Source organism: Lissotriton helveticus, chromosome 1_1 (genome assembly GCF_964261635.1).
Source record: "Lissotriton helveticus chromosome 1_1, aLisHel1.1, whole genome shotgun sequence".
Lineage (NCBI taxonomy): Eukaryota > Metazoa > Chordata > Amphibia > Caudata > Salamandridae > Lissotriton > Lissotriton helveticus.
Window position 1 is genome coordinate 63,224,977 of NC_136057.1, and position 27,643 is coordinate 63,252,619.

Sequence of the window (27,643 nt, forward strand, 5' to 3'; positions counted from 1 at the left end):
AAGTGGTCTAATCAGGCGGACTCATACATACTCGAAGGAGAACGGGATGGTCATAAACGAGACAAAAACTAAGATCATGGTAGTGACCAAAAACCATAAGAGAAGATACAAATGTAAATGGTTTATGGATACAAATGAGCTGGAGCAAGTAGAGGTATATAAATACCTGGGTGTATTCTTTGATGCGAAGGGCAGCTACCAATCGCAAAAAAGTGACATTCAAAGAAAAGCAAACTCATTAACTGCAGCATTCAGAATTGTGCAAAAGTCACTTTCCAGCCTAACCTATGGTCCTCTTCTGAGTGTAATTGGCGCAAAACTCCTACCGACTATCACACATTGTAGTGAAGTGGTAATGGGCAAGGACAGCGAAACTCTGAACAAGATCATAACCAGAGCATATCGAGCCCTATTTCATCTCCCAGCGAACGCGTCCCCGGCCCAAGTAAGGTTGGAGTTTGGACTGACCAATCAGCAATATGCAAGGCAAGGCCACTTTATAAAAGTATGGAATCAAATAAAAAACGACCATCAAAATTAGATATCGCAACTGTTATGGAGAGAAATAAATAATGACATAAACTCTACTGCGGGGAGAAGCAATAAAGGATTTTGCGATCACGTCAATATGGGAAAACAATATAACCAAAATATTGTTTAAGAAAATAATTAATAAAACTGTAAACCATCTATCCATCTTAAACGATAAAGCTATCCTCACCAAAAGAAAACATGCATGGGCGATAATTAACGGTTATAAAAAGAAGGAAATCCAACAATATCTGGTAACACCCTGGACGGAAAGAAACAAACAGGTGCTCCTTAAAGCCAGATTTGGAATAATGCCAGGCCTTAGTCACCTTCCCCCGTGGGAGAAACCGCAAACTCATAGGAAATGTAGACTATGTAATAATGGTGAGGAGGATATGCTTCATCTTCTGTGTACTTGCCCTGAACTCTTACAGGAGAGAAAATCATTACTTAAGTTTCCCTTCAATGTACGTGGCATAAGGACATGTAGGCAGGCCCTGATTAACTGCATGAACTCGAACGACATCATTTTAAATGCTATCTTTGTAAGGTTCTTAATGATACTCAAAAGGAAACTAGATGTCATATCTATTTTAAATATTTAATCACCTACAAACTTGATGCAATGACATTTTAAGTGTTTTTATTCATGAATACAGTTTTTAGTTTTTGTTTGAGATGTGTAATATTGTAAGATTTTAAATAATCACAACAATAAACTATTTGTATTGATCCGAACTCAATATATCGGTCGAAGTAATGCCTGGTTTTACTTGCTCATTAAAGATGAAAAAACAATAATTTTCATCATTTAGGTATTTTCTTTACCTTGATATTTTTTCTTCTAATAGTTACCATTCGATATGTTGGGTCTACATTAAATGTGTTAATGGGAGGCCAAATGCAAATACCATATCATAGGAAATAAATGTTAAGGCACTTATTTTAGGTCCGGTGCTGTTATAAACTAGTACCGGTCTTGCAAAGTTGACCATAACTTACCTTTGACATGTGCGATTATATATTTTATTTAATTTTGACTTTATTGATTTTGACTAAAGTACGGCACCGTCTGAGAGATTTCAGATAATTTACAAATATATTCTTATGGGATCAATATTGGACTGATTACTAATTGATTTAGTCCATCTGTCCCAGGTATATATTTCCCTCTGTGATTATAATGGGATAGGCGCTATTCTGTTTGCAGTGTTAGCCTTATCAATAAATTATAAATTGTTGATGCAATATAACTAATGCCACAGTATTTATGATTAGTATCGCCGTTAGAATAATTGATTGAAAAATTCCTTCTTTTCTTAGGAATTTTGTATTGATTCGGCCGTTTTATTGCAGAATTTCACTTCTTTACGATACGCTTTCTGAAATATAATCTGGTAAATTGATCTGGTCTTTACTTTGAAGACACAGTACATGTATAGATCATATGGTGAATTATTAGGGGCACAAGTTTTTTTACTTGATGTATATATCTACTTCTTCATTTCAAAGAGTTTCACTCTTATTGGCATCTTAGACACAAGAAGTGTTGGTTCTCTTTTTTCCCCTTTTTCTCTTTACTTTATTTTATTCCTTTTTTATTCTCAAATAGAACTGTTGGTTTTCACTTTGGAGGAGATTTCTTTTGAGCACTTTATCTTGGGTTTTCTGTAAGTTCTCTCTTTTGAGATTCTTTAAAAGACTTTCCATGTGAATTTTTTCATGGTTTGTATCCATATGAACTTAAGGTTATATGTTGCTTGCTTTTAGCCCTGACAAAGTCATTGGCCGAAGAGCCAGACGAAACACGTGTTGGCAAAATCTGTTGGCTATTTGTAATGTTGAAGAACATCTTATGATTTGTACCCGGTGATTGGATTGAATTATAAAATGATACATTTGGAAAATATATGAACTGGAAAATAAAGAAGACACGGAAACTTTACAATTTGAAAAAGACTGTCATTGATGTGGACATTTGTACTTACTAGAGTTGCTCAGGATGAGAAGTTGTGTTTGAGTATCAGGAAATACTGCTTCGATTTGAGTAATGTTTTGATCTATCCAGAATGGAATTTCTTCATGTTTTGCGGACAATTTACCCATGACTGCGTGTAAAGTCTGTGGAGTGATTTTTAGTGTATTCCCCTAGTGAGAGGTTTGTTTTGGAATAACTATTGGAGGTTGGACTGTGAAAGTCCGCATGACAAATTGGACCAATTGTCTGTAGATTTTGATTAACTCTTTGAGTTGAGCAAGTAATTCTATGTCTGTCATGTCTTCGATTTCAGGATGAGGTGTGTAACGGCAAAAACCAACCATGTTGCTCCTGGTCTACCTAATGGACCGAGCCTGGTAATGTGATTTAAATGTTTTAGGGCGCCTTTAAAACAGAGCTCATGCTCCTGGTATGTGAATGGAATTTCAATATCCTCTAAAGGAATATATTCCTCTGGTGGATCATCTTCTTTGTAGAAGTGAAACATACGTGTTACTGGATTTGCTTCTGGGAAGACTATCCATGAATAGAATACCTCTGTCTGGTGATATTCATGTGCCTCTATCACAAAAACTGCTCTACCACCTCTTGATGATAGGCCATGTTTTATAAGTTTTATAGTGATGGCTTTCCTTAAATTTGAAGGAATTATTACAGCATTCTCATCGGTTTCCTGGAAACCTGTTAAGTTATAAGCTGCTTCGGCGTTGTCACCTGTAGCTCCACCAATTTCGGTGTTATTGTCCTCGGACATTGCTTAATGAAAGTTTCAGAGCAAGTTTCAAGGGAACAAAGATAAGGTGCACAATATTTTGGAACACTGTATCCTTCAACGTTCAACAAACCAAAAAGCTAATACATAGGATTTTCCGTCCTACTCAGCTATGGCGGATATTATCCCTTACCCACGTCTATTGGAGTTTTATGACTAGGGGTCTCTGAGAAAAGCACAACTGAGTTACTTCAGTATCTAGTGTTAAATTAGTGCCTTACCAAACCGTTGGGCACCATGTAGTGTAGTTCCTATAAACCGAATAGGCTCTGCACATTGAAATAATGTACACTATAGTTGTGACATAGGACTGAGGTCGGTATGTCTCTATCGAGTATATTAAACTTAATTACTTGTGTGTGCCAGCTAACTCAGAGGTCACTAGAAACTTTCTTGAATGAACAAAAAGGGATTAGTTTCTGACAATCGCATAAACATGACAACTTTGTTTCCCTCAGTCTGAATAATATCTTCAGAGTCGTGGAAACAACAGATAACCGTTTCACTCAGTTAATTGTGCAGGTTTCGTTTCTACAGAGTTGCACAGAAATAGTGAGATAGGCATTTCGATAAAAAGGGTTTATTGAATAGTCTTCTTTCTCATGCAAGAGATATGAACTGCTACAATCGTAAGACAGAATGCGAAGCATAATGCGTACAGTGTGAACAGTAATATAAAATAATACTGTAATAGCATGGTATGTAGCTATGACATATATAAAAATACATACATAAATAACGCAGGCTAAAATACTCAACTGGTGCTTCTAAAATAATCCTACCACAGTGTACCTAACCTAAGTCTAGTATGAGGGAGGAAGTAGGTGCTGTTTTAGCTATAGTTTAGTTTAGTTGTTCCAAGAATTGCCAAAGGTTTCTCTAGGTTTTAATCAGTTCCATACCTTACAATGAGAGAGGTTGGTATTTCTTTCCCGGGACTCGATCTCTAACACCCCGCAAAGGGAATCAGAAACACTGGAGCTGGATGCTCGGTGAGGAGGATGACCGCGTCTGGTCAGTGTGTCAGTTGGGGGGTTGACTTCCTTCCGGGTCTTGCTGTGGCGAGCCCTGTCATGCAAGTAGGTAGCCGAACCGCACCGTGCCTTGCCATAGCAAGTGAAGTTATATTTATACCTCGAAGGTATTTAGGAATGCCAGTATTGACGTAAAAGTCGGGCATAAGAACATCATGAATGAACCCCTAAGGAATAGATGTTCATGCATAATAAATGAGCTCTTGGAGAAATCAATATCCAAGCAAGGGGAAGTCCTAAAGGCTTCAGAGTCTGGTTTTTCAGGAACTCGTTGTGACGTAGATGAACGGATGTAAGTAGCCATGCCTGTATTTGGGTAGCATGGACTATGCCTAAATAAGGACTGGATTTCTATGCCTATATAAGGGCAATGTGAAATGTACCTATATAAGGGCATGAATCGGGAAATTCATACGGAATCTAAATTGATACACAACACTCTAGTGTACCTAAAGAACTTGGAATCATTTTAGAGAGGGAGCAGCTAGGCTGGGGTCCAGGATAGCAAGGCCCCAGCCAGACTAAAGTCGAAAAACATTGAAACATCAGCAAAAAGTGGGGGTAACTATAAGAAGCAGACCCTACTCTCCTACACACGTCACTGCAGATCCAGGGCTTGCTACCAGCCACAGCAAGCTCCGAGCACTCACCCAAATGTGGGTGGTGACCTGGACACTGGTGTCTGAGTGACCCCAGAGGAGCCTCGCACAAAGCCTAGCCTAGGAACGGCGGTCGCTGTGGCTAAACGGGATATTGCAGCGGCCTGGGCCCAGCCCAACCCCCCTATCCTGCAAAAGTGGCGTCGGGGAGTAGATTGGTGCGCGGCCCAGGAGGAACCCCTCTTTGAGACACATGGTTGTCCTGCGAGGTTCTATAGGGTTTGGGGCACATAGCTGAACCTACTCTTTTAAATTGCCAGTTTTGGCCCTCCCGTGTAACGGGGGTGCTGCTTTCCAGCTTAGGTGGCTTGCATAAATACTCCTATCCTAACAGTGGGGTTTTTTACTGTCTGTTGGAGATGGAATTGGCTTTACTGTTTAAGATGTATGCTGTCTTTTTTTTCTCAAAATGATAATAAAATTGATTATCAAAAAAATTCTCACCAGAATAAACCATCTCAAAACATGGATTGTGTAACGGTCTCGGAAGTTGAAACTGCAGAATTATATGGCTGGTGCCTCCTTCGTAAGTTGTTAGAATCTGGACAGCCATGAATCCTCTTTTGATCGCTCAGCCTGGATGGGTTGTACAGAATATTTACACAGCCGGTCTGAAGATACTGATAGGGAGTAGATGTTCCTGGTTTAGTGATGGAACGAGTTTATACTTTTTTTTCCTCAAGTGGTTATTGATTCCTATTTCTTCTCCTAGTTTCTGTTTTCCATGTGCTCAGGTCTTTCAATAATTTTTTGTTGAATCCTAGAAGTTATGTCTCTTAAGATAGTTTATGATCCACACTTGGTAACCGGTCCTCAACAGTGCATACATTTCATGAGAGTCTGATAGGTTTAATTCGGAGTGAAGCAGCCTCTGTGAAGTTTGTTGCTTGGTGAAGTGAAGTTAGTGAAGTTGAAGAACCTACATTCTGTTTGGAGACGCTGCGGACGTTAGAGTTTGTCCTTTAACTCAAAGCTCTTCCTGACATTCAGAGGAGAGGGAGGATCTCAGCCCGGAAGGATCGTTAGATGTCATAGGAGGTTTAACTTCAGCTGTAGATTCTTAGATGATGTAAATGATCACATTTCTTTTTTTAAATGAAGGTTTTTTGGCAGTGCTTTGAGAAGGCTTCCATCTCGTATGTGTTACTTGAGGTTGCTGAACACCACCTTTTGTTTACAGCAGTTTCCCTACCCCGTGCAGCGTCATGGCCGTCGCCTGTGTGCTCTTTGATGGCGTACAAGGCTTGCCTTAAGATCAAAGCTCTTGCTACACACAGTACAGTGATAAAGTCTCTGTCATGTGTGTACACTTTGATGCCGTACAAGAGTCTCCTTCCGAGAAAACCTCTTGGAACACACAGTGCAGTGATAAGGTCGCTCTCCTGTGTGAGTTCTTTGATGCAGTACAAGGTTTGCCTTATGAGAAAAGGGTTTGGAACACACAGTGCAGTGATAAGGCCTCTCTCCTGTGTGTACGCTTTGATGCCGTACAAGGCTCGCCTTCCGAGAAAACCCCTTGGAACACAGAGTACAGTGATAAGGCCTCTCTCCTGTGTGAGTTCTTTGATGCCGTACAAGGGATACCTTATAAGCAAAGCGCTTGGAACACTCAATGCAGTGATAAGGCTGCTCTCCTCTGTGAGTTCTTTGATGCCGTACAAGGGATACCTTATAAGCAAAGCGCTTGGAACACTCAATGCAGTGATAAGGCTGCTCTCTGGTGTGTGTTCTTTGATGCAGTGCAAGGTTTGTCTTCTGAGAAAAGGGGTTGGAACACACAGTGCAGTGATAGGGCCTCTCTCCTGTGTGTACGCTTTGATGTTGTAGATTTCCCTTCTGAGTAAAACTTTTCTCACAGATATTGCAGTGAAAGGGCAGCTCTCCACTGTGAGTTTTTTCATGTGTTGCCTTATCAGCAAACCTCATTTCATGCTCAGTGTAGGGATACCGATCTGTGTGTGTTTGTTCGTGCAGTAAAAGATGCGTCTTTCCAGTAAATGTGTTCTTACACTCAGCACAGGCATAAGCTCTTAGGCCAGTGCATATTCTTTTCTGCCTTGCCAGTAGTGTTTTATTGTTAAAATTCTCACTCCTCTGTATTCCTTGGTGTTTTCTTTCATTCATTGTATAAGCAAAATTCTTCCTTCCTCCAGATGCTTTAAGCTTCTCTTTCCCATTCATACTTTCTGTCTGCGACTGCTGTGCTGCAGAATAAAATGAACACTGAAAATTATACATGGGAAATATTTCTTGAAAGAAATGCACGGTTATAATACGAGAAAGGTGGACAGTAATATCTAGGAAGGAAGGAAAATGTTACTACCTGTAGACAATCATTTGCTGCTTGTGGTTCTACAGTTCACATGTGGTGATCTCTCATGGGTTGGGTTCTGACTACTAAAAAAAAATTATTTAAAGATTGAGTTTTGGTCTGGAGTAAGACTTGTAATCCCATAGCAGAAAGGCAAAATGCATCAGCGCGTAGACTCCAATTAAAATTATTGTGTTGTTTTCTCCATCGGAGTACGACTGCTTATATGTGTAAAATCAAAAAAATAAACGGCTTAATCTGAGCAACCTATATATTTTCCAACCATATAGCAAGTGGGTGATGCATGTGAGCCTGCAACATGACAAGCTGATAGTATTTGCAAGAGAGTAACATTTTCCATTTGCAGCAAGCTGTGGCACATCACACGTTGTGCAATAACTTAAAAGAATCTGTAAGGTCCTGAACGCCGCAGCCAGGCTCATTCTAGGGACACCACGTCACATCCATATGACCCAACACCTAGGAAGCCTCCATTGGCTCCCCGTCGAGAAGAGGATCACCTTCAAACTCCTCACCCACGCCTACAAACCCCTCAACAACATCGGACCAACATACCTCAACGACCGAATATGTTTCCACGTACCCAAGAGGAAACTCTGCTCCACTGACCTCGCCCTGGGAGAGGTCCCCCGCATCCGCAGAAACAGAACCGGCGGGAGGGCCTTCTCCTACATCGCAGCCAAATCCTGGAACGAGCACCCGGTCAACATCAGACGTTCCCCAACCCTCCACATGTTCAGCAAGGACCTCAAGACCTGGCTTTTCGACTGACCCGGAGCTGCTCCTCCCCCTCCCCCCCAGTGCCTTGAGACCCTCACGGGTGAGTAGAGCGCTCTATAAACCGCTGATTGATTGATTGAAAGGAAAGAATGGCTAATTGAGTTACTAATATGCTTAGAACAATTAAGCACTTCTGGGCTTCTTCCTTGCATTGATGTCACCAGAGAAATATTTTATGAAAGGATGCAGAGAACCACATGTTTCTGCTTTACAAATATCTACTAGAGGTATGTTGGGTAGAAAATTAATGGTTGCATCTTTATCACACGTGTGTTATTTCTATGTGGTGTCTCCGCTAGGCCTGGGCGGTAAATTCAGTTCCGCTTGCGGAATTTGGGTAATATTGCGTTTTGCGACAGACAAGGAGTTGCCAAAACTTCTGCGATCCGCTGCTTTGTGAAATTTTTTGCTTGTTCACGCTTTTAAAATGCGTGTTCGCAAGATATTTCCCCCTGAGCACGCGAACAGGAAAAAAGCATTGTGAACGGGCGGAACAAACAATTCCGCATGTTCGCAGAATTCTGCGTGCTCGCAGAGATTTTTTACTATTTCACTGAGCTTTGTGTAACACGACTACGCAAATTCCGCCCAACCTTGTCTCCGCACGAGTGGAAAACCATATGCCAAATTGTGCCGGTGCAAAAAATTGTCTTATTTTTCATACATTTTCAATTCTGATAATGTAGAGCATGAGTGCATGTTAAACTGGGGAGCTTATTTACAAGCCCCTTGCGCCTCTAGTGCGCCACTTTTAACACGGCAAAAAGTGATGCACCGGCGGCGCAAGGATGTTATAAATAAACCCCTAGTTGCATATTTAACTTTGTCTTTGTAACTTGCAGGAACTGTTCATCTACTTATGGGGCGTGTAGTTTGCTATCTGTTTGAGGAAATGACTGCTACTAGGTAGACGACTATCTACATTAAGGCTTGCAGTCATGTAGTGGCTTAAAAGGTGGACTTGTTACTCTTTATAAGACAACATTAGAATATTAACTAGATGCCGGGTGTGCTCTGGTGGGATAACCATTCTCAACTCTGCCATGAACATTTTCACAAGAGTTTTTTCAAAAGTATTCAAATGTTAGTGTAGGCTAGGCCAGCTTCTTTATGTATGTATCTATATGTTATTTCTATACTGCAAACCTAGCCTAAAGCTAGGGCCAAAGATGAGCATAAATTATTTTTTAAGAAGTGAGTCCTCAACTCTTTCCTAAACAGGAGCAATGTTGGGGCGGTCCTGATGGATACAGGGATGTTGTTCCAGAACATGAGTTCTCAGATGGAAAAGGCCTGCTAACTTGTTTTTTTTCTTTGTTACAGTTCTAAGTCTGCAGTCCGATGGAGTTCTCCAACCTCGCATTTGTTGCACTTGAAACCAAGAGCTGAACTTAAGGACAACGAGAATGACGAACAAGTGATAAGGAAGAGGTCAAGAGTACAAAAGAGGAAATTCTAAAGGGAAAAGCAAGACTACTGTACTGGAAGAGTCTGTAACGTAGTAAGATGATACGAATAAGTAAGGAGAGTAGTAAAAATGAAATTGACACAAACACGGCAGGAACTTCTGATGGTGGAATCAAGCTCAGAAGGTGACTCAGACGACTCAGCTAGTAACTACCGAGAAGAAAAACCTAACTGGCACTTTTTTTGCTGAGTACGGGTTACTGAGACAAGGACGGACAATGGAATATCACAAAAAAGGAAAAACTAAAGCAAGAGGCACAAACAGAGGAAGAAAAAGACAGGAAAGAGCAAATGGAAGACAAAAAGATAACTCACCCCATAGGAAGAGAAAGGTGATAGAGCAAGGCGAGATATGATTATTAACTCATCACAACATTAACTGACAATGGATGAACTAAATATCCAGAACCTTGACTTATATTTCTGCCCCAGTTCATGTAGAATTTACATATTTCCTTTTCTAAGATATCCACATAAAATCAGACCCAAGCCAATGAACATGAGTATGGGGGAGCCCAATACAGAAAACATGACTTGTGTTCAAGAGATGCCGATACTTCATGACATTGGCTGTTCTGGATAATGGAAATATATGTGCAACGAAAGAGCAGGAAGTGTTGCTTGGATAGGCGGCACGTATAGATCAGGGAAGCCTAACTCGGTTAAAAAACCAAGCTACATATAACTCCTCTTTGCCTCATGATAATCTGGATGTCTTTAGTGACTCGGTCACCAAAGACCTGTTCAAATAAATTGTTCACCAGTCAAGGCAAGAAAGGAAGAATCAGATCTAACTTGAGTAATGGACAAAGGGAGGCCATTAACACATTACGCAATGACAACAGAATTATCAAAGTCATCCGATAAGGGGCAGGGATGTGGTTTTAATGATGGTTTGCAATTAGGAGCAAAAGGCTTTTCAGTCATTATTAAATACTGATTGTTGTGAATTGGGGATATAGGAATGGCAACATTTTCATTTCTGTAAAACACTACCCTCTACTGTCCCATGCTTTTACCTTCTCCCGAAAGTATGCAAGAACAAGGGGGCTGTATAGTGCCCTCCAACAATAGCTTAGTGGCAAACACAGCAATAAACTAAAACCATTTAATGCTGATTCTTGTGGAGAGCCTCCCATCTTTTGTAAAGATAGAGGGAATTTTCTACAAAAGATAGACCAATATCTCCATATGACTATACATGGATGCTCAGGACCATGACTTTTGCCTAAATAACCATATTTTCATATTTAAAAATAGATATTACAGATAAATCTCAGGGACAGCAATGGGCACCTGTTTTTCCAGCTATGCAAACGTATTTGTGGTCTTGGGGAAGGAACAGGTGTGTTGTGTAGTTCCCACTAATCCGAAGGACCTGCGCGTTTTTTGGGCAACATAAACTTTGGATGAGGTGCCTAGACTGGCTCCGGGCACCTCCGCAGGATGAGGTGGCCTAGAGAACAGCTAGCTCACAGTGCCACCATAAGACTCCCTAACCTTACCAGGAAGCGAATGGTTTCTGGCAACCTCTGAACGTGACGACCTTGACCCCTCAGGGATCTTGGAAACAGAACAGAACCTTTTGCTCAGTCACTCAAGCTTACTTGCTCTCAGAGAAATATACAGAGAATACACAGTGGGACATTTTCAATATATTTACTGAACCAACGTTATTCTTGTATAAAATACATGTGCTGCGATAATCAGTAGACCGAAGCAGCTGACAGTGATTACAAACATGTAAATAGTATATATAGTTCTATCATGATGCTAAAACAGTATATATATGCAGGTATTTGAACAAGGCAGTAATCAGGCGGACTCCTACTATGCAATCCCTACTCTGCGTGTACCTAGAGTGTGTGTGGGTGTGAAGCCAAGAATCCCCACTAAGGGACATGACAGGAGAGAATGCAGGCCACGAATTGGTTACAAACTGAATTCCCCCTCACAACGACAGCCCGCTGCAAAGTGAAGTCTCAGCCTGCACGGACCCTGGGTGTCAGCTGTAGCGCCTCCTCTACTAATCTATTGGGATGCTCATTATTTATAATAGAAAGCATCTTTGTGATGTACGTATAGATTAGACAACGTTATAGATATGTAGATAGCCCTGTCACCCTGTGGATGAAGATAGAGATGACATTTGTACATAGTGCGTCAAGAGGCCTTGTACATGGTGTTCGAGGCATCATGATAGTGTTGTGCGAAGCTAGATGTATAAACAAAGTAGTTTCAGATAAACTAATCCAACATTGTCGTTCATGGAAATATTTTGAAAAGGTCACAGCAGAAATGATCCTGTAAAAAATTGGACAATATACGAAATGAGCCACTTCGCTACATGGGCCTAGCCCGGCACATAACAGGTGGTCTGGACATCACAAAATGAAAACATGACAAACCATGCGCTGATTTGGATCGGAGATATAGATGACCTTTCCCTGCTGTGGGAAGGAAGTAGGGAAATGTCTAAAAGATGGATACAGAGATAGACAAAAACTGATCTCAACCGAAAATGTACTCATTAGATCAGAAATAAATCTATAAATGACCTGGCTATCCATACTGAGCTAGAGAAGCACACATGGTCAAAAGCCTACATAGAAAGGAAAAAGAAGGGCTTTGTGAATAGCGTGCATCCACAGAAACTGATAGAAAGTATCCCCTATGGTGAAATGCTACTGACCCATAGAAACTGTGATAGCCAAGAGGTGTATGAGAAGGAAGAAAAAAGTAAGCGGCCAGCAGCCAAGCGAGAACCCAGAACATGAATAAACTACTTTTAATTCAGAGACACCAAAGGTGAGACCTGATATTACCGTAAGGTTCATCACTACAAACAATACGAGGTACACCGCAGCAAGACAAATTCTAAACATTGGAAAATATTAAAAGCTGATCAGGTGATTGGACACGATATTACCTCACATCGCTCCATCACGTATCGTAAAGCCCTATCCTTAAATGACCAACAAGTCCATAGCTATATGGATAGTGAAATGAAAGAAAGGGGCCATCTAACCTAAAAGGTTTCAGAATATGTGGGAAATGTATGGCTTGCAAATCTGGTGTCAAAATGAAGGAGGTTATTCTGCATAACAGGAAGAAAAAGCAATCAATTCATAACCTTTAGCACAGATTCTGTGTGTGTATACGTGAAAGAATGCACACACAGAAAACAATATGCTGCCAACTTGATTTTCCCCGTTGCTAAGTGATGGAGCATATGAGAGGCATCAAACACGCTGACAAAAATTCCCCAGTGTTTGGATATTTTGGAAAATGGCATGATAGTATTGTAGACTCGCTCAGTTTCTTTGGCCTTATATCAGAGGAGGTGATCAAGAGAAGAAATTGGAAAGAATTGATTTAAGATATAATACAGAGCAGGGTACAGAGGAAGCCAAGGGCCTGAATAAAGATGAGGAATCAGTGGCGTCACTAGGGAGGTGCGGGGGGTGTGGACCACACCGGGTGACACCATCACATGGGGTGACACCTTTGACACCAAAATCCTATTAATAAATAACATCAGAATACTTCAGAATGCACCTTCTTGATGCCAAGACACTCCCTCTTTTATGTCAAATGGATAATGACAAGCGGGTCGCCTTCTTTCCAGTAACAACACTAACACGAGGCTTTGTTGTCCAATTCATTCGAAGTTACTCAAATGCTCAGCAGTGCCCGCCATGTGTCACTGCTCCCTAAATCACGGCATCCACGCCTCCTTTGCGTTTTCCTAAGCGTCTCCAATTGACATATTTTTGGCCCTTAAAGGCCGCCTTAGATATTAGCCTTTGACTTGTAACTTTCATTCTAATGGAGAGTTTTCAAAAACAATATCTGTGCAGCTGCAAAAAGTTTTAGTGGAGGTTTGCTGTACAGTACCTTTTATAAAAGTGGAAGAGAAAGAGGACTCGCCTTTAAGCTGCAGAAGTATGTTGATAAGTACCGTCTCGAGCGGTCTCTGAGTACCAAGCCCTGATCTGCATTTCTCTCTCTCATGCACTTTGCGCCGTTGCACTGCCCGATCTCTCCTCTTTTATTGTTTGGGGAAGAAAGTTGCAGAGTTTGGCTGCACTGAAACCAAAGGATTGCCCTCCACTGCTTGCCCTTCTAATGGAGGGAACTCGAGCCCATATGCGCGTTAGGGGGTCTGCGGGCTCTCTCAGGGGTGTACGGAGCAAGGAGCTGCCGAAGCAAATAGTGCTGGCATTTGTTTAGTGAACGCGTTTCTGTTCCTTTATTTACACACGCTCTTGCATAGCAGGCGCGCCAGGGGGATGGTAGAGATGCTTTTCTGACAAGTGCTCTGAATATTTGGAGGTAGTCGTGGTTCACAGCTCTGACACTGGTGCAGAACTGCATGAAGTCAAGCTCACTGTCAGAATAAACACAGACGAGGGACTTCGTTACAATGAAAGTTCACGATGTGGCCTACATTACAGTAACCGTAATGCAGAAAGAAATTCACAATTTAAACCGGTAGGACAGGCAAACTAGGTGCATCGTGTAAGCTGGAGGGGGGCGTGGCTTCGGAGCCGATGGAGGAGGAAGCGTGAGCCTGTAGCTCCGCACCAACCCCACTAATTCTCCTGTTTTAGGGGCTGTTTTGGTCCCCTATTTAATCCTTGCAGAGCGAAAGTGTGTCGGGAGATGTCCCTGCCCGTGCTGGGGAGGGCAACACTTAATACGTAGTTCGGAACCCGTGAAGGCCTCCGAGCTCTGACTCGGCCGACATTCAAGATGGCGGTGGCGGTGATGGCGCATCCCGAAATGGCCGATGGCTCCTTCCCTGGAGGGCTGCCTGGTTGACCAGACGGTGTTGTGAGGACTCTACTGGGGGCTGATAGCTGTGTGAGACCTCTGTGGGCCAGATCGGACCGGACGGTTCGAGGCGGACGCTGGAGCCTGGCCCTGGTGGCGTGTCCGGGAGTTTGTCGGTTCGTTGGTGCCCTGCGAGGTGTTCCATCGGAGCGGGGTGGCGCGGGAGGTACCCTTGGCCCTAGAAGACGCTGCTGGCCGCTGCTGGTCACCTGGTGCTGGCGGCCGTGGAAGGGAGCGAGGCAGGAGCTGTGTGGGGGTGACGCCGCTGATCGCGGATCCTCCGGAGCGGCAACAGGACATAGAGCTGCGAGTAGTTGCAGGGAGCAGTTTTGTGGTCTGCCAACAGATGTTTGCTAAAGCGGCTGGTTTGGTGGGGCCCTGGTGCCGCTACTATCTTCTCCTCCCAGCTGGATATTTATGGCCGCTCCGCTGTAACTGGAGTGCCCTTTTCCACGGCCTCATTGCACGGAGGAGCTAAGCGTTTGAGGGCCTCGCCTCTGCTGCACTTCGGAGCTGGGACCACTTGGGCCCTGCCCTTGCTCTGTGGGGATGAGCACGGACTGCTGACACGCCCCGTCTTGGTCCCCAGTCCCGGAGAGTGGCGGCGGCGGTGGGAGATGCCTGGCCCGGTCGGAGGTGAGAGGTGATCGCCGGAGGGGGCTGTGAAGTGCCTACGCGGAACAGTACCAGGGAGTTGGGCCTTGGTTGGCCACCGTGGCTTGGAGTACTTCCTGCTCTGATAGTGCATGGCCAGTGCAGTGGATTGTGTGTGGCGGGACGGTCTACACTAGGGACCGCAGGCTGACAACTGAATCTGTAGAGCGCAGGGATTTTTCATCGCCCGTGGGGATACCGTACGCCAGGCCCATCTGCGCACTCACTGCACTGTGAGCAATCAATTTCTGTGAGGTACTTGCCCCCTTTGCACTGCGCCCACTGGGCTGTACCAAGGGGAAGCTCTGGGGAAAAAAGGGGGGTGCCTCCTTGGACCGCGTGGAGTCGGCGGCGGAACAGGGGTCACGGGACCTTGCGGCTGCTCCTCCTGGGACACTGCCGCAGAACCAGGTGGACCAAATACTGCCGGCCATAACGGATACTAGAGAGGCCCTGCAGCAGGACATAGCGCAGGTGGCGACAGGCCTGGCTGGGGCTCTTAAAGGCCAACCATGCAAAGCTATTTGATAGGGTGCGACAAACAGAGATCAGGCTGGAGGAAGTTGGGCCCGGACAGCGCAAGCTGGATATTCAGATGGGAGAGGTACTGGCCCGGCTGCGGATTCTGGAAAAGCGGGCTGATGACGCTGAAGGCCGCAATAGAAGGAATAATGTTCGTGTAGTGGGCCTGCCGGAACGCATTGAAGGGCCGGACATGGTGGCCTACTTCGAGCGTTGGTTCAGGGAAGTGGTCGCACTGGAAGGACTGTCGCAGTTTTATACCCTGGAAAGGGCCCATAGGGTGCCAGCGCGCCTGCCGGATCCTGGGCGCCCGCCCCTTCCGGTGGTGGCGCACCTCCTTCACTACAGGGATAGGGATTTACTCCTCCAAAAGGCCAGGTCCTCAGGCCCCTATACTGTGGACAACAGCAATGTCACGCTCTTCCCAGATTACATGCTCGAAGTACAACGAGCTTGGCCGTCCTTCTTGGCAGTTAAGCGAGCACTCAGGGAAGAAGGCGTACAATACTCCTTGATGTTCCCCGCCCAATTGCGAATTGAATTGGACGGTAAAATACATTTTAGCGACAGTCCTGAAGTAGCCTGGACATGGCTAGAATCGTATCGAACAGGCAAGGGAGCGGCTGGTCCACCTTCTCGGCATGTAGCGGAGGAACAACGCCCTTGTTGATCTCGCTGAGCTAGAGGACGACAGACAGTGCTTGAGGGCCCTTCTACGTCTCAGACGGAAACGGAGCGGTTGGCGGAGCTACGGGCTATTACAGATATCTCCAGGTCCAAGTCCTCCACGCCGGTAGCGTCCACTGGCTCGGAGAAAGAAGCAGGAGATACGGACACCGAGCTCTCCAAAGCAAGCGGCCGGTTCTCCCCCAGGTGACACCGGGTACAGCGGATGACATGGTGGACGCTTCCTAGCAGGCAATGTAGACTTTATGACTCTCCCTCATGGTGATTGTTGCTGTATGACCCAACAGTCACCATGTCCCTGGTCGCCTAATAATGTTGTGATCGTGACACTTGTTGATCAGAGGGGGCAATTGATCGTTCATATGCTCTGCCCTTTCATCCGGGGAGTGTAATCCCTTCACTAGTGGGGGATCGGTTCTTGCTGGGGGGTTGGTGCTGGACATATCATCTGACTATTGTTGATCTTCTAGGTTCTACCCTACCCTACCGGATGGTTCCCAGTTAGTACGTCTTTGGTCCTCACTAGAGGGCATTTGTTGGGGTGTCAGTTTGGATGGGATTTACTATGTTAGTGCCTGTTCTGGGGAGGGAGGGTAATGGTGTGGGTGGGCTGGGGGTTTCTAGGAATATTGGGGGTTCTGATCGGAAAATAGTGCTCACCAGCGTGTCTTGGGGTACTGGCGGCCTAATGTGCTTTTGCAATTGATCCATGGGTCCGTTACCTGATGTAAAATGTATGACCTGGAATGTGCGGAGTTTACACTCTATGCAGCGGCGACACAAGGTCCATTCCTATTTGGTGCGTAGAGGTGCTCACATAGTATTTCTACAAGAGACACACTTTACTAGAACTGAAGGGTTAGCATTGCAACGTAGGTGTAGAGGGCAGCTTTATTATACTACTTATTCGGCTTTTGCAAGAGGGGTGTTGATTTGAGCCAGAGCGGGTGTCCCCTTCCACGTGACTGACCAGTTAGTGGACCCCGAGGGCCGCTATGTGGTAGTGGTGGGACGCCTTCAAGGGTGAGATGTGACCCTTTGCAGTATATACGCCCCTAATGTGGATCAAAAAGGGGGTGGTGATGGACAGAGTATCTGAGTTAATCAGAACACTCCTACCCAGTCAACAGATCAGGGCTTGATCCATCACGTTTTTTAGCTCACTGCACCATCCCAGTTCAGAACCTGGCTACATGCAAATTAGTCTGTCCCTGGCCCAGTGCATCATGGGAACAGGGCAGACCAAACTACCAAGCCAATTCTTTACTGGAAAGGAAACAAGCTTCCGGGGACCGGTTTCTGGCATTACAGCCGTCTTCGGCCCGGCTTGCTTGAATCCTGATGGTGCAGTGAGCAAGGGACTCACATCTGAGCATACCCTTCCACACTAGTGGTGGCCAAAACGATTCAAAAAGGGGGTGGTGATGGACAGAGTATCTGAGTTAATCAGAACACTCCTACCCAGTCAACAGATCAGGGCTTGATCCATCACCGTTTTTTAGCTCACTGCACCATCCCAGTTCAGAACCTGGCTACATGCAAATTAGTCTGTCCCTGGCCCAGTGCATCATGGGAACAGGGCAGACCAAACTACCAAGCCAATTCTTTACTGGAAAGGAAACAAGCTTCTGGGGACAGGTTTCTGGCATTACAGCCGTCTTCGGCCCGGCTTGCTTGAATCCTGATGGTGCAGTGAGCAAGGATTCAAGCAAGCCGGGCCGAAGACGGCTGTAATGCCAGAAACCGGTCCCCGGAAGCTTGTTTCCTTTCCAGTGAAGAATTGGCTTGGTAGTTTGGTCTGCCCTGTTCCCATGATGCACTGGGCCAGGGACAGACTAATTTGCATATAGCCAGGTTCTGAACTGGGATGGTGCAGTGAGCTAAAAAACGGTGATGGATCAAGCCCTGATCTGTTGACTGGGTAGGAGTGTTCTGATTAACTCAGATACTCTGTCCATCACCACCCCCTTTTTGAAATTATTTTGGCCACCATAAGTGTGGAAGGGTATGCTCAGACATGAGTCCCTTGCTCACTGCACCATCAGGATTCAAGCAAGCCGGGCCGAAGACGGCTGTAATGCCAGAAACCGGTCTCCGGAAGCTTGTTTCCTTTCCAGTGAAGAATTGGCTTGGTAGTTTGGTCTGCCCTGTTCCCATGATGCACTGGGCCAGGGACAGACTAATTTGCATATAGCCAGGTTCTGAACTGGGATGGTGCAGTGAGCTAAAAAACGGTGATGGATCAAGCCCTGATCTGTTGACTGGGTAGGAGTGTTCTGATTAACTCAGATACTCTGTCCATCACCACCCCCTTTTTGAAATTATTTTAGCCACCATAAGTGTGGAAGGGTATGCTCAGACATGAGTCCCTTGCTCACTGCACCATCAGGATTCAAGCAAGCCGGGCCGAAGACGGCTGTAATGCCAGAAACCGGTCCCCGGAAGCTTGTTTCCTTTCCAGTGAAGAATTGGCTTGGTAGTTTGGTCTGCCCTGTTCCCATGATGCACTGGGCCAGGGACAGACTAATTTGCATATAGCCAGGTTCTGAACTGGGATGGTGCAGTGAGCTAAAAAACGGTGATGGATCAAGCCCTGATCTGCTGACTGGGTAGGAGTGTTCTGATTAACTCAGATACTCTGTCCATCACCACCCCCTTTTTGAAATTATTTTGGCCACCATAAGTGTGGAAGGGTATGCTCAGACATGAGTCCCTTGCTCACTGCACCATCAGGATTCAAGCAAGCCGGGCCGAAGACGGCTGTAATGCCAGAAACCGGTCTCCGGAAGCTTGTTTCCTTTCCAGTGAAGAATTGGCTTGGTAGTTTGGTCTGCCCTGTTCCCATGATGCACTGGGCCAGGGACAGACTAATTTGCATATAGCCAGGTTCTGAACTGGGATGGTGCAGTGAGCTAAAAAACGGTGATGGATCAAGCCCTGATCTGTTGACTGGGTAGGAGTGTTCTGATTAACTCAGATACTCTGTCCATCACCACCCCCTTTTTGAAATTATTTTAGCCACCATAAGTGTGGAAGGGTATGCTCAGACATGAGTCCCTTGCTCACTGCACCATCAGGATTCAAGCAAGCCGGGCCGAAGACGGCTGTAATGCCAGAAACCGGTCCCCGGAAGCTTGTTTCCTTTCCAGTGAAGAATTGGCTTGGTAGTTTGGTCTGCCCTGTTCCCATGATGCACTGGGCCAGGGACAGACTAATTTGCATATAGCCAGGTTCTGAACTGGGATGGTGCAGTGAGCTAAAAAACGGTGATGGATCAAGCCCTGATCTGTTGACTGGGTAGGAGTGTTCTGATTAACTCAGATACTCTGTCCATCACCACCCCCTTTTTGAAATTATTTTGCCCACCATAAGTGTGGAAGAGTATGCTCAGACATGAGTCCCTTGCTCACTGCACCATCAGGATTCAAGCAAGCCGGGCCGAAGACGGCTGTAATGCCAGAAACCGGTCCCCGGAAGCTTGTTTCCTTTCCAGTGAAGAATTGGCTTGGTAGTTTGGTCTGCCCTGTTCCCATGATGCACTGGGCCAGGGACAGACTAATTTGCATATAGCCAGGTTCTGAACTGGGATGGTGCAGTGAGCTAAAAAACGGTGATGGATCAAGCCCTGATCTGTTGACTGGGTAGGAGTGTTCTGATTAACTCAGATACTCTGTCCATCACCACCCCCTTTTTGAAATTATTTTGGCCACCATTAGAGTGGAAGGGTATGCTCAGACATGAGTCCCTTGCTCACTGCACCATCAGGATTCAAGCAAGCCGGGCCGAAGACGGCTGTAATGCCAGAAACCAGTCCCCGGAAGCTTGTTTCCTTTCCAGTGAAGAATTGGCTTGGTAGTTTGGTCTGCCCTGTTCCCATGATGCACTGGGCCAGGGACAGACTAATTTGCATATAGCCAGGTTCTGAACTGGGATGGTGCAGTGAGCTAAAAAACGGTGATGGATCAAGCCCTGATCTGTTGACTGGGTAGGAGTGTTCTGATTAACTCAGATACTCTGTCCATCACCACCCCCTTTTTGAAATTATTTTGGCCACCATAAGTGTGGAAGGGTATGCTCAGACATGAGTCCCTTGCTCACTGCACCATCAGGATTCAAGCAAGCTGGGCCGAAGACGGCTGTAATGCCAGAAACCGGTCCCCGGAAGCTTGTTCCCTTTCCAGTGAAGAATTGGCTTGGTAGTTTGGTCTGCCCTGTTCCCATGATGCACTGGGCCAGGGACAGACTAATTTGCATATAGCCAGGTTCTGAACTGGGATGGTGCAGTGAGCTAAAAAACGGTGATGGATCAAGCCCTGATCTGTTGACTGGGTAGGAGTGTTCTGATGAACTCAGATACTCTGTCCATCACCACCCCCTTTTTGAAACTATCCTAATGTGGATCAGGCAACCTTCTTTGCTCACTTGTCCGAGATTTAGGCCGTCTACTTTGTGGAATTTTAGTTCGTGTACTAAACATCATCTACGCCATCTTGCCGATTCACGTATGAACATACACGACAGCCATTTTAGGTACCATGGTCTCCCTGTTCACGATCGCCCGTCAGCACACTTCCCTGAACCTTGCAAGCCTTCCCCGCGCACCCTGGCTGCCCCCGCACTCACATGCACAAGTCATGAACTATCACCTCCCATGACTCTGTCTCAGGGAATCACACCCCGCGCCTGACCAACACCTCCTTTCCGTCCATGAATACCCCTCCTCTGATGACCCCTTCCTCTGAGCCCGACTGCCTGTACGAACCGCTGGTCATCCCTTAGCCCGAGGATACAGTTTATTGCCCATTACTGTATGCACTCGCCTTTCCTGAAAGGAGCCACTATTGATCACGACCTCCCCACCCCCTGAGATTCGATCAGGCGCACACATTCCAAAGGAATCGGCAGAACACTCAGCTGCGTGATAGCCCCTCCCAATCATATGAGGGGAAAGGGCCTCTACTGTTGTCATGTGTTGGAATGGGCCGGAACTGGGGGGGTGCCAGGGATGTCGTTCTCATACTTCACAATGCCCTTGTTGTAATAAAGAACGTTCACATGTCTTAAACCAGTGTATAAAAGACCAGGTCTCAGAGAGGTTGAGAGAGCACCTCGAGACGATACCTCGTTGTCCGATCTGATGTTTCTACTCCGTCGGAATAAAACTTGTTTCCTGTCTTCCTGTCTCCAGCGCCTGCCTCTTTATTGAATAACTTCGTATGGTATTAGAGGCGTTTCACGCCGGGCAAATTTAACTTAGGAAACATCTACTGAAATCGCCTGACCATTTTGAATTGATCTTTATCAATTGGCGTCCCAAACGCGGGGCCCATCAGCGACACGTGGATCCAGTGGGAGAGGTCCCAACGACAGAGTGAACAACTGCAACGATCGGGAGAGCTCCTGTCCGATAGACCCTCGTCTGACAGCCGATCATCTGAACTTCACTGATTCCGAGCAGACCTCTCCCGAGTGATCTACGGTCCTGACTGGGAACCACCAGGAGTGCCGCGATAGCAACAAGAGAATAGAGGACAATCAGGCGCTGGAAGCGGAAGACGAGAAACTGTCCATGCGGTCCGGGTAAGGTCGTGACATACGACAAATTGCGAAATTGATTGATTGATTGTTTGAAAATACTAGTATTACTTATTGACTGTTTCTGAGAAATTCTCTATTTGCAAACAAGCACAGAATCGCCATACTCTGTTTAGTCTTTGCAGATAGTGAAGGGTAGGCAACGCAAGCCTTTAACACGTCGTGCCTACTTTTCTCCTCATTGAATGATTGATTGAATCGAGCATTGAATTGTTCGAAGTTGGTTCTCTTAAGGATTTTCTCTGCCTGCAAACGGGGAAGAATAGGAATATTCTCTCTCCCTTTGCAGATAGTGAAGGGTAGGCAACGCAAGCCTTTAACACGTCGTGCCTATTTCATTCCTCATTGATTGATTGTTTGTCCAAACATTGACTGTTTGGAATTGGTTCTTTCTGGAGGTATTCTCTTTTTGCAAATAGCGTAGAATAGAATATTCTGTCCAGTCTTTGCAAATAGTGAAAAGATAGGTAGTGCAGGCTTTTGCCCCCCCATTGTAATCCGTCATGCCTATCTTCTCCCCATTGGTTAATAGTTGGGTCAACCCGGACCGCTTATTAGAGATGAACCATCCAGCTCCACTGGAAGGCACCCCTAATAAGGACATGTTTACTAAGCAAGGACTAGTCGCTATAGCTTATAGTAAGTTATGGCATAAATATACAAAAAAGGATCCTGAAAGTCAGTGGCCACTGATAGGTTCTTTTGATGAAAATAAAATAAAAACACTAGAAGCAGCTGTAAAAATAAACAAAGCAACGCCCACTATGCTTGATAGTATTGGCATGTGGCGCAAAGAAGCAGAACATCGCAGGAAAAGAGAGGAAGCGAAAATAGTGAAAGAGTTACGAAAAGCCACCCATCTGGCCGCAAAAGAACTAGATGAAGAAATAAGAAGAAGAGAGGAAGTTAAACAAACGCAAGAATCAGGACTGGCAGGCCAATGCCCTGTCAGGACCACCTCTGCGCTCTACCCAGAGATGCCCTCCAAACAGCGGGCAAATGACGAGTTACTGCTCGGTCCTCCAATTATCTACATGCCTCCTCCTTATGCTCCCAGCCAGCCTCTAGCACAACACTCACCAGTTCAAAATGCAGGTGTGGGTGACCCTAGCGCTAGTGCCCCGGCTCTTACGGCCTTCGCACCAGCCGCATTGGTAACAACAGCAGATGAAAATGAGACTAGCAGGCACCTAACAGCCAGACCAAATAGGTTGAGCAAAGATGAGCGGGAGGGAATCGACAAGATAGCAAAAACATTGGTAGAACGGAAGGAGAGCGAAGAATATACGATGAATATGCACAATTCACATGCCGGTAGTCACAGACGGCATTTCATTTTACGGTTCAGCTACCACACCCTGAACGCATATGAGGATAGGTACCAGAATAAGGGTCCTGCAAAACTGACGACTCTATATAGAAGGGTCGATGTTGGAGATGGGACTGAGAGCGATGTGACGGACCTCTTCATGCAAACGCTTGAGGTCTTCCGCCACCTCGCGGAACAGAAACCAGAGGTCAAGATCACAGTCCCTGAGACGATTGAGCCCTCATTAGAAGCAGCCAACACTATGATGCCTATCAGAGAAGCCGCCCCCTATTGGGTTCCCCCAAGAGGTCAGGGAACAAACGATGATATCAACCACGCAGATGCAAAAGGGAGGGTTGTGTACAACTGGGTTTACCAACCATGGGATCGGCAAGATATTTTAACTTTTAGACAAACCCTGCCCGATTTACGAAAGAACCCTACAGCATTTTATACAGAACTAGGCACAGCCTTGGGCTCAACCATAATGACTCTATCGGACATTGATTTGTTTTTCGGGTTGTGTCTGCCGGCTGATGTGTGGAAGCAAATCCGGAAAGCCGACCACACAGACCTGTTCGGACACACCTGGAAACAACTCGATGACCTAGATAGGCAGCGAGAGCCCGGAAAGAAACCTGTAAAAGACATACTGGAACTCCCCGACAAAATAGTACAGAAGCTAAAGACGTTGATCCCAGAAAAGAAGGTAGACTGGTCGGTAGTCACGGCTTGTCGTCAGAAACCTCAGGAAGATGTATCAGAATATTTCTCCCGATTTGAAACAGTGTTCTCCGACTACAGTGGTCAAGACATGACCACCGCAACCGGACAACACCTATTCATGCAAAACTACGTAAAAGGGCTATCGCAAGAGGTCTCCCAAAAGTTACAGACGAGTGAGAGTAGTTGGGGAGCCTCCAAACCTGCAGCTATCCTTCAGATGGCTCAGTATTATGAACACCAAAAGAACGAGAACGAGAGGGCGAATGAGAAAAAGAAAAAGGACTTAAAGGAACGAGTGATGATTGCCCAAGTGCATGAAGTGACTACAGGAAGGGAACGATATAGGGGAAACTACCAGTCGAATGCCCCTAGGAATTCGGCCCCTAGAGACCGCAACTCCACACCTGGCGCTCCACGAACCGACCTCGATGAGAACCAGTGTGCATTTTGCAAAGAATTTGGGCATTGGAAGTCTCAATGCCTGGCCCTTCGGGAAATGATTAAAAATAAAGAGACAAGGGACATGACAAATGGCTCCAAAACTGGAGGGCAGGGACGAGGGCAGACCCGCGACACCACCAATGACCGATCTGGCAGACCAAACACATTTGACCGCCCCCGACAGAATCAGTGCCAACAGTCAGACTGCAACAATGCTCACGACTCTGCATAGGACTGCCAGGGGCAAGGGAGGGATCCAGTCGAGCTCTGTGTTGACCAGCAAGGTCCTTACGTCACTGCTAAGGTCCTGGGTACAAAGTCTCCATTTTTGGTAGACACTGGAGCGACACGTAGTGTATTATCAAAACGACTGATTCCAAGGGCACCCTTGTCTGGCTCACACATTACCTCGATAGGTTTCGATGGAACGCCCTCCACTAATCCCCTGTCTGTACCTATCTCCTTTGACCTAGGAAACAATCCCACTGACACAACATTTCTGCTCTCCTCCAACTCCCCTGACGCCATTATGGGTATTGATTTACTGAAACATTTCCGAGCTACTATTAGGTGTTCCCCGGATGGAGTCCGAGTCATCCTGTACGACAACCCGAGCATGTCCAGACCCTACCCCGCACGACATATGTACGCCATAACAGATGCTGACCTATCCTTGCTCGATACCCTACCCCTGTACCTATGGGCCAGAAACGACTCGGATGTAGGACGAATGATGATCGATCCTGTACACATAACTGTTCGACCAGATGCAATACTCCCGAAACTCCCACAGTACCGGATATCGCCCGAAGGCGAGAAGGCATTGGTAGCGATTATTCAGTCCTTGGTGGATGCAGGAGTGGTAGAGGAAGTGGTTAGTAATGTCTGCAATAGCCCTATCCTACCCATTGTTAAGAAGCAAGGTGAGGGAGATGAGAAAGCGTACCGCTTCATCATCGACCTGCGAGAAGTCAACAAAGTGGTGGTGCCACAGTACCCCGTAGTCTCAGACATCGCCACCATCCTGACTCTCATCCCGTCCACTGCCACCACCTTCACCGTTATTGATCTTAAAAATGCATTTTTCTCTATCCCCATCCATCCAGACAGCCGTTATCTCTTCGGCTTCACTTTAAAAAAACGTTCATACCGATTTTGTAGAGCTCCCCAGGGCTACACTGAAAGTCCCAGCATTTACAGCCAGGCCCTCAAAAGACAGCTGGACGCCGTCCAGCTACCAGATGGAGTGGTGTTGATCCAATATGTGGACGATATCCTTTTGTCGGCCGACACCACTCCACTTGCAATCACAGCCATTATCCAACTCTTGCACTTTCTTGCGGAGAATGGCCACAAAGTCTCCAAAAAGAAACTGCAGTTCTGTCAGCCCCAAGTAACCTACCTAGGCCACCTCCTGTCCAAAGAAGGGAGGAAACTTACGCCCGACCGAATCCAAACCATCCTAGACACCCCCATTCCAAAAACGCAGAAGCAAGTCCGTTCATTAGTGGGCCTTACTTCTTTCTGCCGACAATGGTTACCAAATTTCAGTCTCATTATAAAACCCCTACTTTCCCTGTTGGCCAAAGATGTTCCGTTCCCACTTCCGTGGGATCCCGAATGCCAAGCATCCTTTAAGGAGTTGCGGGATGCCCTTTGCTCGGCACCCGTTCTAGGAACACCAGATTACTCTGTTCTAACTCAGCCCATCGGCGCCAAACAACGCCCTTGTGCCTACTTCTCTGCCACTCTTGATCCAGTCGACAGAGCTCTACCTGCCTGCCTTCGAGCAGTAGCCGCTGCTGCTGTCTCTATCCGCCAGAGTGAGGGAATTGTGCTTTCGAACTCTCTCACGGTATTAGTGCCCCATGCAGTTGACACCCTTTTGAACCAGACCAAGACTCAACACCTGACTAGTGCACAACTGACAGGGTACGAATTGACTCTACTTGCACCCCACATCACCCTGAAGAGATGCACGACATTGAATCCTGCTACACTGTTACCCTTGCCCGAAAATGACCCCGATGTGCCCCCTATACACGACTGTGTGACCCTCACGGACGAACAGACTAGGAGTAGAATTGACCTCCGAGACATTGCTTTTACAGATCCTGATGGAGAACTATGGGTAGATGGCTCTTGTATCAAACTCCCAGACGGCACCACTTCTGCTGCCTATGCGGTGACGACAGCTCGAACAGTAGTTGAAACAGCTCGCATCACACAACGATCCGCACAGGCAGCAGAACTAATTGCCCTCACACGAGCATGTATCCTAGCAGCAGGAACCACGGCAAACATTTACACGGACAGCCAGTACGCCTTCGGGGTGGTTCATCATTTTGGGCTCCTGTGGAGGGAAAGGGGATTCCTGACGTCCCACGGTACGCCCATCCTTCACGGAGATTTAGTCTCCGCCCTGATTGAAGCAGTTCTTCTCCCCAAACGATTAGCAGTGATCAAATGCCAGGCACACAAGAAGGTGACAGATTTAGTTGGACAGGGAAACGCACTAGCCGACATCACTGCCCGAACCTCCGCTGAGAATAGGGCAACGACACGCATGTATGTGACCAGGTCACAAGCAGAAAAATGGACCGACGCTAGGGAAACGATCAGGGACATCCAATCGGCCAGCACACCACACGAATTGACTGAGTGGGCGCGGGTGGGTCTAAGGGACGATGAAGGCTGCTGGCGGACAAAAGACACGAACAAATGGTTGCTGCCTGATGCATACTTGATCCCCATACTGACAATGGCACACTCCCCTGCACACATAGGTTCTGCCCCCATGACTGAACTCATTTCCAAAGTCTGGCACAACAACAAGATCCCGACTCGGCCAAACGCCTAGTCCAGCAGTGCCTTATCTGCTTACAACACAACCCCGGGAAAGGAACTGTAGTACCCCGGGGAGGGTTTGGGATCCCCGACCACCCCTTTGAGGTCCTCCAGATGGATTATATCCAATTAGAGAGGTGCCAAGGCTTGAAGTACGTATTGGTCATTGTATGTGCCTTCAGCAAATGGGTGGAAGCCTATCCGACCCGTGATAACACTGCCATGACTACTGCCAAAGTACTACTGAAAGAGTTTTTCCCTCGCTACGGCCTTTGTCGAATTTTATGGAGCGACAATGGCCCCCACTTCATAGCTGAAGTTATCCAACTAATCCTGAAGGGGTTGGGGATAAAACAAAGGTTCCATGCGGTCTTCCACCCCCAATCCGCTGGCCTGGTTGAACGACACAACGCTACACTGAAACTGAAACTGTCAAAAATAGTGGCCACCAC

General features: G+C 46.2%; 1 protein-coding gene across 1 annotated transcript in view; it reads right to left on the reverse strand.

The window, feature by feature from the left end:
• Positions 1–3,877: 3,877 nt before the first annotated feature.
• LOC144824277 (uncharacterized) overlaps positions 3,878–27,643 on the reverse strand; it is a 64,739-nt gene continuing 40,973 nt past the window's right edge. The window contains exon 3 of the mRNA XM_078683420.1: positions 3,878–7,199. Coding sequence (XP_078539546.1) covers positions 6,292–7,199 — 908 coding nt within the window. The 3' untranslated portion in view covers positions 3,878–6,291. The remainder of the gene's footprint in view (positions 7,200–27,643) is intronic.